The sequence below is a fragment of the Diabrotica undecimpunctata genome, chromosome 3, assembly GCF_040954645.1.
Source record: "Diabrotica undecimpunctata isolate CICGRU chromosome 3, icDiaUnde3, whole genome shotgun sequence".
Classification (NCBI taxonomy): domain Eukaryota; kingdom Metazoa; phylum Arthropoda; class Insecta; order Coleoptera; family Chrysomelidae; genus Diabrotica; species Diabrotica undecimpunctata.
The window spans coordinates 175,692,637-175,712,035 of record NC_092805.1 but is presented as its reverse complement, the minus strand read 5'-3'; the positions used below and the strand labels follow the sequence as shown (position 1 = coordinate 175,712,035).

General features: G+C 31.9%; 1 protein-coding gene across 2 annotated transcripts in view; it reads left to right on the top strand.

Moving 5' to 3' along the window:
* LOC140437865 (calcium/calmodulin-dependent protein kinase kinase 1) overlaps positions 1 to 19,399 on the top strand; it is a 189,363-nt gene that overhangs the window by 52,677 nt on the left and 117,287 nt on the right. Inside the window, exon 1 of one of the 2 annotated variants that reach the window (XM_072527652.1) lies at positions 9,666 to 9,933. The exons of the other annotated variant lie outside the window; for it this stretch is intronic. Coding sequence (XP_072383753.1) covers positions 9,909 to 9,933 — 25 coding nt within the window. The 5' untranslated portion in view covers positions 9,666 to 9,908. Of the gene's footprint in view, positions 1 to 9,665; positions 9,934 to 19,399 lie in introns of those variants that run through there. 2 annotated transcript variants of the gene reach the window in all.

Sequence of the window (19,399 nt, the reverse complement as noted above, 5' to 3'; positions counted from 1 at the left end):
AGACTGGTCCACAGATTCAAAAGAATTAAATATGTTAATCTCATCTCAGAAAACTAAAACAAAAGTAATCAGCAAAAAACCATTCCGATGTAAAATAGAAATGATGGCATCAGTATTGAACAAGTAATGGAATTAAAATACCTGGGAATTACACTGTCTAGCTATCCAGACCTATACAAAGAAGTGAGAGATCAAGTACAAAAAGCAAATAGACCGGCAGGATGCCTTAATAACACTATATGGCAAAACAAACACATTAACACTGAGATGAAGTCAAGAATTTATAAAGCCAGCGTAAGATCAATAATGACATATGCCTCAGAAACAGGACCCGCCACAGTCACAAAGCAAAGGCTACTGGAAACGGCAGAGATGAGAGTACTGAGAAGAATTACAAGAAAGACGCTGATAAATCGAAAGGGAAGACATTAGAAGAAAATGTAACGTACAGTGTATAAATGAATGGACACAAAATAGAAAAAAAGAATGGAATAACCACATAAGCAGAATGGAGACGGACGACCGCGCAAAAGATAGAGTGCCAACCTTCCATAGAGTGCCAACCTTCCATTAATCCGCCAATGAACAAGCACAATTGCTTATAAAGAGGAAGAAGAAGAAAAAGAAAAATAAACTTATTTTAAACCTAAATTGTGAAATTCCCGAAAATATTATAAATCCATTTATAAGAGGGGGATTTATTGAGAACGCAAGATAACACAAAAAAAATTATTTTTTAATAAAAATGTGTTCCTCTCGATATAAAAACATTTATTTTTCCGAACTTTATGGGGGTAAAAATTTTCCTTGGAACACCGTGTATTTCAGTCTCAAGGAGCAAAAAAATATTCTGAGCAAGATCTGAAGTGACTCTTACTGAAAAAACTTAAACCACTAAAATTTTAACTCCACAGTTTTAATCACAAGTCTGTCTAGGGTTCACACTTTATAAAATATTTCCCTCTGTCGAGCATAGTTTTCCTTTCGAAGCTAATAAAATATAAGCAGACCTTTGAAACGAAAATCCTCTTTTGAACGTTCTGTTTCACACTACCACCGAGAACTGGAGATCAAAAGACAAGTTTTCATTTGAGTCTAATTTTACTTTTATAGTACAAACTTCCATAGTTCGAGTGTCACAGGCGTGCTCTAATATTATGAAGGGATAATATTTCCCGATATATCGATTTTCCTTTTTTTACTATAAACAAATCAATCTATAGGAGCCAATCGACCTTGTTTAGATTATTTACAGGACTCTTATTTAATACTTTAAACTTGCCTTATAAATAAAGACAAGGGAATAAAACAGGGGGATTCACTAAGCCCTATGCTATTTAATAGTCCAAATGATAGCCCAAATATTGCAACAAAATACGTAAAAGATATTACGTAATTTTTTACTTATAAACAATATAAAATCGCTATTTCATTTTATGTACTAAAGATACAGATTGGCAAATTATATCAAAAAGTGATACAATTTTACTGAAAAAGCATAGTTACATAAAACATCCTTTAAAATGAGTGTTCGTAAATTTGTTTTTGTTAATTTGTTGTTCAATTATTGCAAAAATAGCTCCAAAAGTCGATTTTTTGAAAACTATTAATAATTTTTCCAAAAATGCACAAAAAATTTAATTTCACGTAGTAATAAGGACAATACTACATATTCAGCTATAAAAATATCCAGAAGGTTCACTTAACGGTTATTGCAAAATTGAAATTGTCTATCCCAGAAAGGTGATATCTACAACATTATTATGCGTAAACTATTAGGCCTATATAAATTCTAAGAGCTCCAATTTGAAGAGAAGTGTTATTTTATCAAATTAAATCATTTAATGATTAAAAAAATTTATGTAAAATAGGTAAATACACAAGTACTGTGATTTTAAGCGAATAAACATTTAAAATAACTTAGACGCATCAACATACCAAAAAATAATTTTTTTATTTATTTTTTTATTCAGAATGTCGGTATTTTTGCACAAATTTGAAAGGAAAAATTCAATGTCCTACGACCTATAGAACACGAGTTGGCATTTTTTTTATTTTTCGATTTTAGTATTTTAAAAATTGAATTCATAAATTCAAAATAGAAGTCGCAATGTCTCTTGTTCTACTCAACGAAAATTGATGTTTTTTTTTTAATTTGGGGCATCTCATTGCCTAGATTATAAAAATTTAATTAGTTAATTTGTTTATTGAACCGAATAATTTGTTTAATCAATTTAAAATAAATATTTATTATGCAAAATTTTACTTTTTTCGTATAATTAGTACTAGAAAAGGTTATAAAAAGAGTAGTAATAAATAATTATGTATTATAATTATAAATAATATCTTTTAAAAATAAATTTTACAAAAACATTAATTTTTTATTTGTAGCTCAAATTTATACGTGTTAATTTTTCTTGAAATATGTTTATTATTTTTACAATTACTTTTCTATTCTATTATTGGAAGCCCTTGTATGATCTGCTACACGTTTGTAAAAAGTTCTACCAGTTTGACCAATGTAAGTCTTTGGGCAGTCGCCACATTTTAGTTTCCATACACCAATGTGTAAGTGATTTTTTTTCTTTTGCTTAAGTTGTTTTTAATATATTTGCCCAAGTTGTTGTTTGTTATAAAAGCTGGTGTTATTCCTTTCTTTTTTTATGTGTTTGACTATTTTGGTTGATATTTTGCCTGTATATGTAATCGAGCAGAAGGTACTGGGTTTTTGCTCTGGTGGTGGAAATACTAATTTCAGGGCTTTCTTATGTAGTTTTTGATTTAAATTTTTTTTATTGTTTGTTCGTTGTACCCATTGATTACTGCTATTTGCTTAATGATATTTAATTCTATCTCAAAGTTGTATTTTGACATCGAAATTTCTATTAATCTATGTAACATGTTGTAGGCTGGTAGGCTGCTAATTTCTGTTTTGTAGGATAAGATGATGAATTGTGTATAGTCGTGTCAGTTTGCTCTTGCTCTTAATACCTTAGTAGCTCTTGTTATTGTTAGAATTATTGATACTAAAAGAACTTTATAGAAACACAGTTAAATTTAAAATTAACACGAAAACAATAATCCGCCACTGAACTGAAGTAAAATTGCTAATATAAAGGAAAAAAGAAGAAAAAGGAACTTGCCTTAGAGGCAATATTTCTTCCTCAAAGTCATTTTATCGATGCCCTTTAAAATGTTGATTTAATAATGTTTCTTCTTATTTATCTTAATTTTTAGTGTTTTCTTATCTCTTGTCAGTAGTTTTCATTAATTTCATGCCTTTGCGGAACTTTTTAAATTTTATATCGTCGTTCCTTCCTTGATCTTTCACTTCAGTCCTTCACATTATGACCAAATACCAAAAATCTTGTTTTGTTAACCTTTTAGACTTACTTATTTGTACTCATATGAGATAAGTTATTATAGTTATATGTTCAATTATTCTTCTGATAAATGCTTTCCTTATTTTGTGTAGGTGTCTCCAAAATGACCATTAATATATAAAAAGAAAATAGAATATAAGTTTTTGTCGTTCTTTCAATAAAAACTTTTAGTCTTTTGTACCAGCCCAACTTGCGTTAATTGGTTTACAAGAAAAGCATTTTTTCGTCTTACACACGAAAGCGAAACGAACATCAATCTTTCTACGTCAGTTGGTACAACACTTTGCTTTTTCCGTTGGAACATATGAATATAAGTAAATCTTTTGCTTTAAGTAATAACTAGAAAAACTTAAGGAGTGGTTTGACATTATCGTTTTATGAGAAAACAGCTAAAACGTATGAAACTCAAGACAAAAATATACAATCGCCGATAGTTTTAAAGGCACTGAATTATACAAAAAAATAAAAAAAAACAATATTAGAAATATGTCACAAAGAGATCTTACATTCTAATATTATAATGGAGAACATTAAGAACAAAAATGATAGTTTTCTGAGAAAATATTATTGTGTTGATTGAATAGTCACTTGTTCTATGATAATAAAGAGGTTGCTATAGGTTTATTATGTAATATTGTCTAAAAATATTTACTAAATTACCTGACCAAAGTTGCCACTTACGTCAGAAAAATATAAAAGTAGATATATCAAAATTGTCACTTTGAGTATTTGACCCTGACAAAAAGTTGTAAACAGTACTTGTCTCGATATATCTTGATATGGAAATGTGTGTAATAGTGAATATTAAAAGTGTTTAATTACATAATAGTTTAAGTTTTATAATTATAGTTAATTACAGTTAAAGTGAACCAGTAGTATTTATGACTGTAAGTTTAAATGTTTACATATTAAGTAATTAAACCTAAAATCTTGACATTTGTGGAACACTTAAACACAAAAAACATTACCACAAATGAAGCTATCGCAAACGGTTTTTAAGGAAGTTCCTCTCTCCCTATATTGTTTCCTCATGATTGAGGATCGTGATTTCTCCCAAAACTCCTAACAAATACTCATAATAATAACTCCATAAATTTGATCAGATTATCTGGTTGGCGCTACTTGCTCCAGTCTAAACTAAGGGCACGAATATCTAACGCAAAAAAAGGCAAAGGAAGCAAAGAAGATAAATTCGAGGTGGACAGACTACGAAACCTTGAGATAGTTAAAAAATTTGAACACAAACTTAAAGAAAAACTAGAAGACCAAATGAGTAGTACTGTTGAAAACATAGATAATTACTGGAATGAGTGCGAAAATATCCTGAAAGAAGTAGCAATATCAGTTTTAGGAAAGAAGAAACAAGAAAGGAAGGGTACAGAATGGTAAGATGCGGAATGCGCACAGGTAACTCAAAAAAAGAATCAGGCGTATGGGAAACTCCAAAACAGAAGGACAAGACAAAATCAAGAGGAGTACAAAAAGATGAGAAAAGCAGAGAAAAAGATACTAAAACAAAAGAAAAAACGACGTTTAGAAAACCAGCTACAGGAACTATAAAGGCTCAATTCACAAAGCGAAGCTAGAAAATTTTACAAAAATGTGAACCACAACAGAAAAGAATTTAAACCTAGAATAACCATAATAAAAAGTAAGGAAACCGAAATTATCAATGAGCCGTATCAAATAGTGGAGAAATGCTCAGAGAATTTTGCTGAGAAATTAAATATAGGCAACCGAGAAGTGACTGATATAAATGACCACAGTGGAGACGTAGACGATGAGAGGGAGAAAAATAATATACCAACAGAAGAAGAAGTTGCCAAGGCAATAAAAAGGTTAAAAACAACAAATCCCCTGAAAACGATGATGGAATGTAGGAATTCCAGACAGTTGGAATGTAGGTATTATAATACCTATTCACAAGAACGAGGATCCACCAATATGTGACAACTATCGAGGCATTACCCTCTTAAATACGGCTTACAATGTACTGGCTTATATACTTTATGATCGTTTACTAGTATATAGTGAGGAAAAAATAGGCAAATACCAATGTGGATTCCGAAAAGAAAGGTCAACAATTGATCAGATTTTCCTTCTCAGACCAACCTTAGAAAAGATATATGAATATGGAATCGATACCCATCACCTCTTCATAGATTTTAAAAGCGCTGATGACAGTGTAGACAGAAGCGCACTTTATAATGCCATGGCAGAACTAGATATTCCGTCACATCTAATAACATTGGTAAAGGCAACTCTTTCGAAAGTTGAGTGCAAAGTCAAGGTAGAAAACAGAGTGTCAAGGTCTTTTCAAGCACATACTGGATTACGCCAGCGAGACAGTCTATCGTGCCTATTGTTTAACATTGCGCTAGAAAGAGCCATAGAGAAATCGGGCATAACAACCAGAGGTACGATCATCAATAGAAGTGATGACTTTTGAAACATTCGAAAAAGCCGCGAAGACAATGGGACTGCAGGTCCACGTATCCAAAACAAAATACAAGAAGGTCACGAACAGCACACAAATAGCGGCACCACAAGATCTGGTGACAGAAGCAAACACATTCGAAGGGGTCGCGGAGTTTATATATCTTGGAACACAACTAAATAACAGCAACCTAGTAAGCGTAGAAATTAAGAGAAGAATAAATCTGGCGAACAGACATGGACTAAAACCAGCTCTTAAGTCAGAGACATAGACTATGGTAAAAAGACTGTTGAAAAAATGATCAGCCGAGAACTTTACATACCTCAAGAAAGCAGTAGAAGAGTAGATTTCTTATGGATTTCTTTTCATGTGGGTATTCCCAAAAATAAAGATGCAGACTTAAATGTCCTTAGTGCAGTGTCTAGTGCAAGCACGAAAAAAATATTAAAGAGTAAACCAGACGATTGAGAACTTTCTATTAAGAAAAAAGTCTTGGAAGCCTGTAATAACGAATTAACAACATCAATCTCTTTGGCAAATTCCAGACACAGTTTGTAGGTATTAAACTTATTTATAAAAACTGACACTAGACCTACACTCATATATCTGTTTTCAAAAAATATTTCACAAATAAACGTAAGGTATAATTTTTGAAGCAGTGGAAAAATTAAGTACTGACTTAGAGATTTTCGTTATAAATTAATAAATTTACTCTAATAAATAGCTTATATCTTTTGCATTAAAAAGTTAAACGGCTTTTATTTTCCTAACATCAATAAGGCGAAACACATCATATACTTACAGAAAAACATTCATCTTCTTAAATATTTGCTTAGGGTATAAAAAGCCAGACTGTATCTGAAAAGCCATGTCGATGTTCCTACCTTGTCTGTTTAATATCATCTCAAAAGACATATCCCTTCTGGTTTTTTTGTTAACATATCACTTGAGACGACCTTTTTACAGTAAAGGTAATCGAATAATAAAGAAATTCATATATTTTTCGGTAGAATTTTTTCCAAGTTAATAAAATAAAAATAATTTTTAAAATAATTTTAGCTCTTTAACTGGTTTGTTAAGAAAATTGTTTTCTATAGTTTCCATGCCACAGTTTATGTCATATTATGTTTACACTAAACAATTTTTTACAATATTGTACACCAGGAAGATAATAATAGAACATTTGTAAACTTATCAAAAGAATCATTTAAATGAAACTTTAACATTATTATTAAGTAACTCAAAATCCATTTTTCAACTTTTCTCTATTTGCCTTCGAATATTTTATTCTTAAAGTTACAAACTTATTTTTATTTAAATGTTATTTAATTCTTTTATATAATATGTTTTAGATTCTTAATTATCATATCAGTTTTTCTGTGCCATTTCATTTGGTTTTGGGTGAAAAATAAATATGTATTAAATATAAATGTTTATATTTAGTATTTTGTTTTATAGTTTTTTCCAATTCTCACCAACTAACTCTTCAAAATATCTCGAAATTCATACGAAGGATTATTCCAAATCGTTTTATTTATATTTGGCAAAATGAATTAATGTTGTAATTAATTAACCGAAAAGTAAGCTTTATCCAGTTTATTTAATATTTGCATATGCACTTTGAACATATTTAATCTTCATTAATTAGAACAACAAATTTTTGATACTATTTATAAAAGTTGTTAAACCGTTTATCGATATTAGTCCAGTCAGTACGTGTATATAAAATGAAGATTGTTTTTTTAATCTGATAAGTGGAGTGACAATAAAAACTGCCTTAGCTGAAGTGCATACATTCCCATCTATCTTCCTATTGTTTTGTGAACACAATTATTTCGCTAACCAAATATGCTACCATATTTGTAATGTCGGGATTATACCGTCCTACACCTTCCAATAGGGATCTATTGAAGATAGATACGTTACCCTTTTTATTTTTCTGTACACGGGGCTAGAAATGCAACATTATGACTGGTCACTTGAAACTAAAAACCTATAAACGGTGTGTGAGTGTTTCAAAATGAGACAAAGCCAATGCTACGTAACTATGGCTTTAAAAGGAAAGATCGAAGTTGGTATGCAATTAGGAAGAAGGTAAAATACTCAAAGTCCTGCACTTTAAGGCGCTTCGACTAACAGCGATAAAAATCCTGGATATAATCTCCACTTGAAGACTTTTAATGACTGATAAACCACATCAGTGTTTGGAATGACCATAACATGGTGAAAAATCTCACGTAGTCAGAAGGAACGTGGTCCGATAAACTCACGTATGATGTAAGAAAACCAGTCGATTTTCAAAATCGTATAACCATGAACACTTTATGGTAAGAATAGTGTAGAAGAAATTAAAAGCATTCAAAATTTTTTTTGAAAAAAGGAATATATTACCATCATTTTGCTAGAAAATGGTAGGACCGTTAGTGGTCAATGATGGTGCTGAATGGTTTCTGGCAAACAATCACTTGTTTTCCAGAATTGAATGATGAACTTAGCAAAAACGCCCACACTCGTCGCATCGTTTTGCATCAGGACGATGCTGTAAAATGTCAAGGATGAGTAATTCAAGGCGAAAAACATCGTGTTGGTGGGCCATCGTCCATAAAGTCCTGACTTGGCATGGTGTGATTTCTTTGCCTCTAATACGTCAGATGAGGCGATCAAAGCAAAAAAATCTCTTTTCTGAAATACATACATATTTCGAACTGACACAAATACGTCGACGATTTGTTTGTATGAACAAAAAAGTGTATTTATCTTAAAGACGAATGCCTTAAAAAACAATAAAGCTGAATTTTGGGAGGTTTGGGACTACTACTTTGTAAAGTTTCGGCTATAGTTTTATGTATGCTTCTGGCTGGCTTGGTGAATTGCAAACTATTCCTTTGCAACTGTTTATCACCTTTGCTCTTTGTTTATTTAGGTTTATCGTTATTCTGGCCCTTACTGGTCTGTGATCGCTTCCTACTGATAGTTTATTGAGTACAGTTACATCTTAAACTATCCCACCTCCATTTCCTATTCTGTTGCTTCTTAAAAAAGGTGTTCATTGCATATAGTTGTTTGTGTTGAAATAGAAAGTTATTTGGCGTTTCGTCTCTTTGCTTTCTTACTCCGATTCCAAAATCTCTGATTACCACTTTTTGTTCGTCCTTTTTTTTCGAGTTTTCCGTTAAAATCTCTCATTATCGGTTTGTAATGAGCCGGTATCTGCTTTTTTGTTGTTTCGATTTCCTCATAGACAGCTTCAACAAGTTCATCTTCGTATTCGCTGGTGAGGGCATATATATATACTGGATTATTTTCAAGTTGTAAGTGTTAAATTTATATAGATTACGTTTGCGGAAATGCAGTTAACACTTTGTACGTTTTTCTGAAGTTTTTTTTTGTATTAATTTTTGTCTATTCCTCTAGTTGTCGATTCTGTTGTCCCTTTATACTGGAACATGTTGCCCTATATTGGACGTTTTGGCTAAATAATAGATACCTTCAGCTACATATACATATAGAATATTTGAAGCTACTGTATGTTTTATTTTTTTTTTCGCATTGTTGAAGATTAGTTTTTTTATTAGACATTCTGAAGATTAGCCAATTCAACAATTTAAATCTGCTTAAAATTCGAACAACTTCTATCAGCAATAAATTACAACGTTCAAAAATTAAAATTACTAAATTTACGAACAAAAAACGCGATTTTGATAATTCGCAATTAAAATTAACATAATAATATCATTTATATTGGTTAATAAATAATTTTATTTACACAAACAGCCGACGGCGGACTTAAAAATGCCTATTATTATCATCAGTGTGTTTGTATGCGTGCTAACCAACGAATAGTCTTCTTTTTGTGAGTTAGTACATTACTTCATCTGGCCTAATTCGCTCGGCCTTTGGAAAGATAATAATTCACACTAAGGTCTTAATAATAAGAAGAACAAAGTTGTTTGTTCGACAAATTTTAATCCATGAATATACAAACATGAACGATTGTGTTTTGACGAACAATATCGAGGTCTTTGCTTGTGTTTTGTCGCAGTAGTGTCAAGTTATTTGAGGAAAAGGTCAAAGTGGGCGTAGTGAAGATGAACAGCGAAACGGATGCATTACGTAAGTTACATTTTGATTTAATGTTTATGTGAATTGGAAATTTTTTAAGAACTTATCCTTCATCCCCGTTTCCATGTTAATACTATTTATAAAATTGTCAGTATTTGAAGTTTCACTAGTCTAATTGGACCATCAAAATTGAATCTAGTTCTGTTGTATATTCTGTGTATAAATAAATATTGTGTTATATTTTGTAGATATTCTTGTTATTTATTCTGTGCTGATTTAACTGATACAGCACGCATCCTGATCTATTTCCCCGCTGGGAGAGGTCTAAAAACATTAAGTATTGCTTAAAATTTAAAGTTCACATATTATTTATACTAGTAACTTCATATTTAAATGAACAATATAGATTTCGGTCTACTAAATTTTACATCTTTTTCTTCGAGAATCTTTCACCCCTGTAGGAGGTTTCTGTTCTAATTCGCCTTCTGTATTTCCTTCTAAGACCACATCACCAACATATATTAAACCATGAAATTTTTCACTGTAGCACCACATCCTAAAGGCCTCAAGCTTTTTTAAAGAAACTTTGCAAAACGTCCAAAAGTCTCTACTCTATACAATAAGGTAGACCAAACATAACGTGTGATAATAGACGCTTCAGTTCAGTTTTAATGCTGATTTTGCCTTCCCCATAAATCGTTTGAGGGGTACCATTGACTGTTTATATTAGTACCAAGGGATGTAGATCTGGAGTATATGAATAGTATATAATATTATTGTTTGTGAATCGTGTAAACTGTGTGCAAAAATTTTGCCACATTACCTCCCTTTATATACCGAGATTGCCTGTGTCAACCAATCATCCACTAAAATATTGTCAGTTTGGTTATAGTAGATACTATAGATAATCCTTAAGATTGTATCATCAAGCTAGCTTCCCTTAGGATTGTTATGTTTTACTCTACCAAATTTCTTCGTGTAGTTGAAAAAATAAGTATATACATCGATGTTGGCATCCTTGCATCTCTGAATCAGAGCTTTTTGCATTTGGTTTTTTCTTCCAGGTGTCTAGTCTTTTTAGACCTAATAGTGGTTTGTTTTGGTAGTGTGAAAGATCCAATTTGTCTAGATTTGTATAAGCATTTAACTTGTTTATGCATTTTCTGCTTTTTTAGCTCTATTTTGTTTCTTACAAAATGAATAACAATATATTATGGATATTAAAAGAACCGATTTTATAAAATAAATAATTGAGATTGCTTAACTGAGACTAGTCTCTGACGACTTTAGACTTTAAACACTGAGAACTTTAGAGCAATTGTCATTGTGGCGTGGTTTGATATCTAATTTATTATTATTTAAGTTTCTTGCTTAATTTGAGAATATTTATTAATAGTATTAACTAAAGTTTCGACAAAAATGTAAAAGACTTCTCAAAACTGTCCCAAATTCTCCACCAGATATGTGCAAAGCTATAAGCACTATCGTGTCTTGACCATAACTAACCAAACCAAGATTTCGCTTGTAGCTTAGCTACAGTTGACTCCACAGCAACCTCTTACATTTTAATTTGGGCCATGGGCGTATCTAAGGACATTTTTAAGAGAGCATTGTAACTGCATGGTAACTGCTACACTTGGCAGAGGAAGGCGATGAATAGAGATGACTGGAGATAAATTATTGAGAAGGCTAATAATGATGATAATAATCTTGAATGATCATAATAATGAAATACTCTCACATAAAATTTATCATTCTCTTTTATATCTATCCTAACATGAATTGTTATACATATTTTGATATATTTACTGGAAACTCGTATCTTATCCAGCGCCCATCATGTAGCATCCCGAGATACTCTATCTTATGCTTTCTCAAGATCAATGAATACCACATGGAAGTTTTTATCTATTCCTAATTTTTCATTATTTACCTTTACATTTAGTTTACCTTATAATGGAAACCACATCTGTTACAAATAAATAACTACTACTACAGTAAATTCAATATTAAACCGAGTCCTACAACTTTACTATTTTAGAAGAGAGTTCCGATCCCAACGTCTACTCTTTTAAAAATAAAAATTAGTTTAATCAAGCTGGGTCTCCAAAAAGGAACAAATAACACTGAACAAGTTATCCCGTGAACAGTCCGTGAGCACCAATTCCCTTATATTGTCAACGATTTAATTTGAGACTCTCCGTAATGAATTTGTTTTACCCGTTTGAGAGCTTGTAGCAATTGTTTCTAAACAGAAAGTACCTGTAATATTAAATAAATTAGTTTTGTTTTAATTAAAGCACTAGATGGACATTTTTGTTATAAATTTGTTATGAAACGAGATAGATCATATTATAGTTAGTTGGTTACTTTATACAAGATAAAAACTGACAGTGAAGTTAAAGGTCAACCTTATTTAAAATTTAAAAACCTCTAGCTACTTCCTGTATTTCCCAAAGTCCCGGTAAACAGATGATTTATGCATTCTTGTATAAATCTGGCATTATACACTCCTAATATATTCCGGAGTCGTATCCTATTACCAAAGTTGGGAGGTATAAAGTCCACTTTAAAAGAAATTTTTAAACTTCGTAGTTGAAAAGAAACTGCATTAGAAACCAAAGAAAAACTTTTAAACTCGCATCTCTGAAGTTTGTAATTGAATGTTTTTACAGTTATAGAATAAGGATTCAGCAAACTTTAAAGTAGACGGAAATGGTGGAGAATAAAAGGATAAGAACAGATAATACCGCAAGACCAGTCGAGCAAGGTTTAAAGTTCTCCACAGAACTGATATAAGACACTGTCATTGATCACAGTTTGTTGGTACATTATTCCTTTATATATTTAGTTATTCATGTTCGAAATTTATCCAAAGTTTGTAAAAATCATCATCATCATCAACTAGCCTCTAACGTCCACTGCTGAACATAGGCCTCTCGCATGCTTTTCCACTCAATCCGATTTTGCGCCATCTGAATCCAATTTGTAGTCCCTCTTTTTATGTCATCTGTCCATCTCGTTGGGGGTCGACCTCTATTTCTGTTGGCTTGTATTCGGGGTCTCCATTACAAAATTCTTTTTGTCCACCGGTCATCAACTGATCTTGCTACATGACCTGCCCAGTTGTTGTAAAAAACCTGTTGCAAAAATAATTGAGGAATAATCAACATCATTATCTTTGGCTCGATAATGTCATCCTTCATGTCGATCCTGGAGTGCTCTAAGATTAGTCGCCATTCTGTTCGGTTTCTGGCAATGTGTTGCCATCTTCTAATCTCTAGTATTTTAAAGTCGGTCTCAACTCCGTCTAACCTCTCTAACTCCGTCACCTAATTCGCGGTTGGCCTCTGCTTCTTCTTCCCGTAGGTGTTCCTATTATAACGTGTCACAATTTTCAGAAAGACGACTCTTCAGAAAGTTTCTCTTTAGCGAGCAAGATACGATAAGACACGCGTTGGTAATATTTATATTACCAACGTGTGCGCGTACGCGTATGTAAGCTGTGACAATCAATTTTTTCGGCCCAGACTTTTTTTTAAATTTATTTGATTATTCTGGACAAAAAAGCTTTCTTGTAATTTTTCTGTAAATTCCGTTTATGAGTTATAAACAATTTAACACGGAGGAAAACGCAAAATTACAGGACTCAAAAACACAACGTTAAAAAGATTATTTTTTAAGCCTTCTTCTATCAGCTTCTATTATTTTAAATCACTGTTTTTTATTTGATAATGGAGCGCGTATAGTAGGGCGAGCCCTCATTTATACAACGAGAATTAAAACCAGCAAAAATATGTGCCATAGATCTTGTTTCTATCTTTTATACACGCCGCAGACCGAGCGCCTTTTTTGTCATAAGCCCTTCATTAACGATTAAAAACCAATATTTTAAAATAAAATAGGCCCAAAATAATTACCAGGAAATGATAGAACAATGAAAACTTTTCACTTGAGAAAGGCACTCTACCGAAACATCTGTAGTCATAAGATATTATAATAAATTTTATGGGAGTTTTGAAAACAAATTTTTCAGTGTTTTATTGTTATATAAAATGAATTTCCATCAAGTAACGGTCGAATCCATCACATATAACAAGGTTTGAACTTCAAATTAATGTCCTTAGTGAATTGAAACATATTATTTTTTCTTATGTTTTAGAGCCCTGGAAATCGTAGCGTTTTCCTCAGTTTTAAATTATCGAAAGTATGATCGAAAAAAAAAATGGAAAAAACTTTGAACAACTTTTCGCCTTGGCGACCTCTTAAACTTTATTTTGGGGTATCTCATGAAAGTGAGATTATGCAAAAAAATCTCATGGGAATATTTTTCCGAACGAACCCGAACTTTTTGCCTTATCTATTAAGAGAAAACCTAAAATATATTGTGTTCGTACTTAATTGGTTATTTTTTTTATTAATATTAACACCTTAATAATATCTACAGACGTTTTTTTGACTCATTTTATTTTTAGCATTCCTTTTAACCTTTAATGATAGCCATTGTGCATTAAACTCTGTGTTTGATAAATAATAATACAGCAAAAACCTTGACACGAAACTTTAAATAGTGTATTTATAATAATAAGCATACGACCTAAATATAAACCCCACATACATCGATTACCTTTCGGTATTAAATTTACTACTGTTGGTTTTATTGGTTGGTAAATTTATTAACTTTTTTAATAAACATTTTGTGTTTTTAATGAAAGGGATTTTTAACGATCTGGAATTTTTTCTGGGTAAATATACAAACTATATTAAATTTAAAATTGTATAATTGAGAATGAAGATAATAAAATAATTGGAGTACCAGTTAAAGATATAAATATAAAAGATAGATCAGCGTTGCATGTTAATCCTTTCAGTAGTTCATATTACATGATCAGGTGTAAACTTTATATTTTTTTAGTTAGCATATTAGTCCAATCGTCAGAGATTTGATCTAAATCTGATCTGAATCTAAAAACAAGATGAACAAGCATACTTTTGTTGAGAATGTCAATTTGGGTACCCCAAAAATATGCAAAATAGGTTGCCACTCATACCCTTGGGTTCCCTCTAACCCCTCTCGTAGTGGAGGGGGGGAGGGAACATCAATTTTCCAATAATCTGTATTCCGTAAAACAAAAAATGTTTCAAATAAGAAAATGTTTAGAACTTTTTGTGTAAAATAAATCGTTTTCTCAGCAACAATGCCTGAAGTGACCGGCGATTTTGAATGTCAGTTACGCGAGCGAAATAAAATTAATAGTTTTTAAATAAAATTTGTATCAACTAAAAGGTAAAAATTCGATATTTTTTGATCAAAGTGACCTATCGATAAAAATGAAAATTATTTTTAAATGTGAAGAGTGCAGCTTTAGTATGTAATTGTTGCATTTTTCCACAAATACAAGAAAAAGACAGTTTCTATAAAACTGTTAAATAAATAAACGTTGCACGAATTTTGCCGTTCTCATGGGATTAATAAAATTTATCATTTTTATTGAGTGGTCGCCGTGGAATTTAGATTGTTAGAGACTAATCTTTAAATCGCATAGCTCGAAGTTTTATTTTAAAAAATGAGTTCGAGCGAGTAACTAACATTCAAAATCGCCGGTCGATTCAAGCATTGCTTGTGAGAGAACGGTTCATTCTAAAAAAAAATTACAAATTAATATTTTTATTCAAAATTATCTCAGTTACATTTTTTATTTAAAATATTTTGTTCTACTGTGTACACTGCGTACAAATTCTTGGTAAATCTATGTTTTTTATTTCCATCCCTATCAGGCGGATTTAGGGGGAGCCCGGGAGTATTATACAGACAATAGTCCACATTACCTGTGATTTCTTCATAGGTAAAAGAGTGGGAATACTCTGTTTCAAGTGGGCAAGTGAATTTTAAAATCTTGATGTCTTTTTAACATGTTGTGTTTAAGCGGTTTTGAAGTGCTCTTAAAGTAGACACTATGTGTGACACCACTTTGTTTGGTGTTACCAAATTTGTTGGGCGGTAGGGTGATTATTGCCTCCATTTTTCGCACCAATGTCTAGACTTGTATACTTGAGTTTTTCACTCTTCTAGATTTTCAACTTTTTCATTCCCATGTTTTGCGCCTAGCTATATCAACACTATGAAACAATTTGTCTACAATTTTGTGCTTTCCGTCCTCACAGAATTTTTCACACAGTTTTTCGCTCTCCTAAAACCTTCCAGGAATATACTCAAGAATTGGCGCTTTTGCTGTAGTCATTATTTCTTCTGTCAATATTTCGTAGTTGACGGTTTTTGGTGGTATTCAGCCAAAGCACATGTCAAGATAACTGCAGAAAACAAGATAGTTAGCTTTCCTAAAGTTGCATCTATAGCGTAGAAACTATCTGATAACTGGAATGCTAATGTCGATTTTGATCACAACAGAGCGATGCCGGCTAAGAGTAAAATCGGATAAGACCTTTGTTGATGCTGGTAGATGTTGGCCTTTGTCTTCAGTGGTAAGAAAACAAAGATTGGAGTTATACTCCCTCTTCCAAGCTGCATATAGAAAAGTGCTTAACTATTCTTGACTTCAATGACAAAAATGGCTAGATAAAAGCCGTTTTTGTCATTGTCAGCATCCTTTAACGTCTTATGCTGACTGTTAAAAGAGCAGGAGGCTATATTGATATCGACGATTTTGAGTCACCTCATGGACATTGTTCTTTGTAGAAATCGATGAGATTACGAACGAAATGGTATTGCTTAGAATGGGAAGAGACAAAGAACTTTTGATCACCATTAAAAGGAGGCAGACAGCATATTTGGGCACGTACTTAGAAATGAGAAGTACGAGTTGTTGCAGCTAAATGAAGGGTAAAATCTAAGAAAAAAGGGGTCCTAGTAGACGACAAATATCCTGACTGAAAAACATTCACCACTGGATCCGGTTAAACACACAGACACTTTTAAGAAAAGCAGAAAATAGAGACGAATTTGCAATGGTTATAGTCAACCTTCATTAGTGGAGTCGTCACTGGAAGAAGAAATAGAAATCGAAAATAAGGTAGCATTTTCTATCTTTGTGCATACAAGTATTGCTACACCGTGGGCTCAATCGTAGGTAGCACCCAGTAGATCATATCGTGGGATTTTTCCTTTTGAGCTCCATTAGATTTTGTTTTGTATATTGAGACCAGGTCAAGGTCGTTTTATTTTAATAATAATCTGTGCAAAATTTGGCATTTTATGCCTTCTATATTAAGTTAGGAAACTCACACACTGGATCCGAGTTCTTTGGTATTTAGAATTCCCATTTGTTAGCTGTGTCATCTTTAATAACTTTATTGTCTGTGATTTCTTCTTGCCAGGAAATCTTGTGAAACATGGTCTAGCATCTCTTGTGCTACTTCATTTAGCATTAGCCAGGGTGCACGTGTAGTATTCTACTATGGCCAAGAAATAAATGGCTTACACTCCAAATAAGAGACAGCAAGTATGGCATAGTTTATTCTTGTAAATATTTTCTTTTGTTTTTCTATCGTGAAGATAAATTTATTTCTCCATCCACGATATCATCCAAGATATGAAGATCCTTGATATAATTCTTTAATGTACTGTGTCTCTAGCTTTCTATTACATAATCTGAACTCCTCTGACTGTAGTAAAAGGAGTTTATCAATTTCGGTTATTAGAATTTTCTTCGCGGTTTCTCTTAAAAAAATGGGTTGTTAAAAAACCTTTCAGATAGTTTGTCAATAGACTAGTAGATTTGAACTTATAGAGCTGATCTAGTAGAACTTTTCTAAATCACCCTGCATTTACCGTGCACATAAAGCCATTTTACAAGGCACATAAAATAAAACTAATTATAAAAATAATTACGTACTTAATTGTATATTTTAAAAACGTGCCCAAATAAGGAGTGGATCTATTATTATAAGATCCTTAATATGACTACGTAATCAAGTGATGACATGCTTTATAAATGAAGTCAAAGTGTATAATTTAAGCTTTGCATTAAAAACTTTCTAAGACTCATGTAAAGTTAAGAAAATTGAATGGAGCTAATTTGGATCCCGTGGTGAATATTTCATTATTTTGTACTTAAAATAATTTTACGTGAGTATGCTATGCTATTAGAGAACAGATTAAAAAAATGGAACAAATTCCAAACAGAAACTTATTGATTTGTTAACATTCATAAAATTGGTTTTAGATTCAGACCCTATGACGTTTGAATTTATGGATTTGTTTTTAATTTAGAAATACATGTTTCCTGTTTTTGCTGTTTTTCCATTTGGGAGCTGTATTTTTTTATCCGTTGTTTTTATTATAAAATCGTGGGAAAAATTCACACATCATTTATGGATATAAGTATGTATATCATTAAATCTGTTGACATCCTTTAATGCTTCCCGAGACAACTTCTTTTGTTTGTTATAATTTTAAACAGGGTGGGCTACAGAAAACTTTTCACCCAAGTTTTGTTCTTATTGGTGCAAAATCAGAAAACAAAAAACGCTGATATGCGTCAATTTTTATTTTTAAAGGGATATTATTTTGTGTATATATACAATTATTGTCAAAATTTAAACACAAAAGCGGGGGTGGCTTTTATCTCTAAAATCTTAAATATACAATTTTAAAGGTTATTTATATTTATCTTTTCAACGGCAATTCGTGTTTTCATTTTTGATGGTTAGTTTTTGAGAAATTAAGGTTAAGATTTAGAATATAGACAGCAAATACTTACATTAAAATTGTTTGTATTTATTATGTGTTATTATGTGTGTTTTCTTTATGGTCCTAACTGTTACCCAATATATATTCAATTGAGATCAAGATTGACGAAAACTTATGGAAAAAAGCTGCTATCAACTCCTCTTTCTATGGTACCCTATTTAATTGAATAGCTTCTCCGAACATCGTTGCAAGTACGAAAATAAAAATATTTAAGTCAACACAAAAAACTGCTTTTATTAATGAATATGCTTTAGGATAAATATATTTTTTTTGTAAACGATTCAAATTAAAATTGTATCATTTTAAGCGATTTTTCTGACAGAACAGCGTTGTATGTGACGGAGTTATACTAAAGTATAATAAGTCCATGGGTGGTATAGATAAAACAGATGCTCTTATTGCGTTTTACAGAATAAAAAGTCGTTGCAGAAAGTAGTCTGCTCGACTAATCTTCCATGCAGTTGACATGGCTCTGACAAACTCTTGGTTAGAGTATAAACGAGACATTACTTTAGTAATTCCACAAAAAGATATCATTTATAACTTTAAGGTGAAAGTTGGTGAAGACCTCAAAAAAAGTCATCGTCATCATTCTGGCTTTACAACCCTGCCTGGGTCCTAGCCTCCTCAAGAATTTCTCTCCAGTCGTCCCTATCCATCGCCTTCCTTCGCCAAGCACGTATTCCCATATTTCTCATGTCTTCATCGATGTTATCAAGGAACCTTGTTCTGTTTCCTCCTCTTCCTTCATAAAAGTCAACTCTTTTAACAACAGAAAACAGGGAAAATCTTCAAGCGGTAGATATA